Raw genomic sequence first — 1,862 nt, forward strand, 5'->3', positions numbered from 1 at the left:
TAAATCCTAGGAATATGTCTGCAATGATCAAAGCTATTAAGGCATAACCGAGAAGACGATGATATATCACCCAGCTTTTACGGCAACATCGATCCGTTTCAATCTTCGGCTGCCAAAAGATTGCTAACATCTAACAATTCAACCAAAGAAAAAAGAGTTAAAGATTCACCAGTATATGTAGAGTAAGAGAATTCTCTTGCTATATTTAACAGAAGAATTAAATAATATACAGTAGATAGCTATATGAACTCACCTGTATGGTTGTAAATGAAAATATTATGATACCGAGAATTCGGTGTGGCTTGTCATCAGTGTGATGCTTATTTGAAGCCAACAGTCCAACGAACCATCCGATTGAGCCCAAAAAATATCCACCGGTTTGACAAATTACGTGAAAAGAAAACCATTCATCCAAATGCATTGGAAAATTTCTAAAATATCTTGCAGTTATTGCTCCGATTGGCAATAAAGTTCCCCATCCTATGATGTTTAGAAGCCCTTGTGCCTGTAGTGTTAGTGAAACCAAGCCATATATTATGAAATAAAAATAATAATATGTGTAATATCTATAGACAATTTCATTAATTTAAATTCTTACAACTTTCAAGAGACCATGTTGATGGTAAAGATTGGTGAAGTTTTGACCACTCCATGATTTAAAATTTGTTGTGGCTTCCGTATCTTGATCCTCTCTTTCGACTTGATAAGAATAAGCACGTGTAGTTTTATAGTAGCTTGTAGTAAGATATGGCTGAACGTGAATTTGTCTTCTTGTGATTGAAGAGTTTAGTGAAAAGGTTAAATGGGAACAACTAGTGACGTAAAATAAGCAAATTACTAAACTAATAAAGAATCGACGAGAAACCATGTTACAAAGTATGCCTATAATAAGCTACTTATGCATTTGAAAATAAATAACCAAGGGGAAAAAAATGTTTCTATGAATTTGGTTAAATCATAATCCTTATACAACTGATTGTAAGTTTTAGCACGACGTTGATGTTGTAATTGAAATCATTTAAGTACTGTGTTTGGCTGTTGAGAATATGTGCTTTCCTTGTTACACTGAAGAATCATGACAGTCTTGTTTTAAGAGTTTTTCATAAAAAAAAATCAGATTTTTATTCCCTTCTTTATCTTTTAATAAACAGTATACAAACTATTGTATATGCTTTTTATAATATAAACAGTACGTCCGAAATGAAAGTGAGCAATAATATATTTGTTTTAGGGCCACATGATTTCTGACCGTCTACAAAGAGTTTAATTAGAACCGTAAAAAGGTTGCGAGCCTAGCCTGATTCGCACACCTTATATTGGCTTAATCATGTTACTTTAAAAAAGTTTTCTTTATTTATGATTATAATATCGATCGAGTTGTAAAAATAGATAGTGACGGTTGACAGTGAGATTAATTATCCTCCAATTTTATATTATCGAATTCCATTTATATTTTCATTCATGGACCTCTTACTCTCATCAGAGAGATCTGATTAATTATTCTAGGGACTAATCAGTTAAATTCTCTCTCAACACTTACACTGATAATGACCCACCACATGTTGCTCTAAAAATATCAAATTTGACCTTGTAATCCTGTATTGGGTTAAAACTAAATGTAGTCCAGCTACTAAAATTTCATGACGGCCATCAATTTTTTTTTTTTTTTTTTAAATCATCTTTTGATTATGTGTTTACTTATTTTGTGATATTACTTAAAAATCTTTATTAAAAACAAAATAAAATAAAAAAATTAATGAAAAATTAAAAAACTTGATTCGCATTGAAGCCACTAACAATTAAAGAATTATTTTTCTCTAGCGAGAAGGACTAAGAGCTCTCTGATTAATAGGTCACTAAAA

At 31.1% G+C, this 1,862-nt stretch overlaps 1 protein-coding gene across 1 annotated transcript; it reads right to left on the reverse strand.

Moving 5' to 3' along the window:
• Positions 1-10: 10 nt before the first annotated feature.
• LOC149385292 (cytochrome b561 and DOMON domain-containing protein At3g25290-like) lies at positions 11-989 on the reverse strand (the record flags this gene model as incomplete). The annotated part of the gene is made up of 3 exons (XM_089627338.1): positions 599-989; positions 254-505; positions 11-130 (listed from the first exon to the last, which is right to left on the reverse strand). Coding segments are annotated over exons 1-3 (642 nt in total), but the record flags the coding sequence as incomplete, so codon positions are not given.
• Between the last annotated feature and the right edge of the window lie 873 nt (positions 990-1,862).

Source organism: Urtica dioica, chromosome 9, assembly GCF_054948205.1.
Source record: "Urtica dioica subsp. dioica isolate 48M chromosome 9, U.dioica_male_clone48M_v1_H2, whole genome shotgun sequence".
Taxonomy (NCBI): Eukaryota; Viridiplantae; Streptophyta; class Magnoliopsida; order Rosales; family Urticaceae; genus Urtica; species Urtica dioica.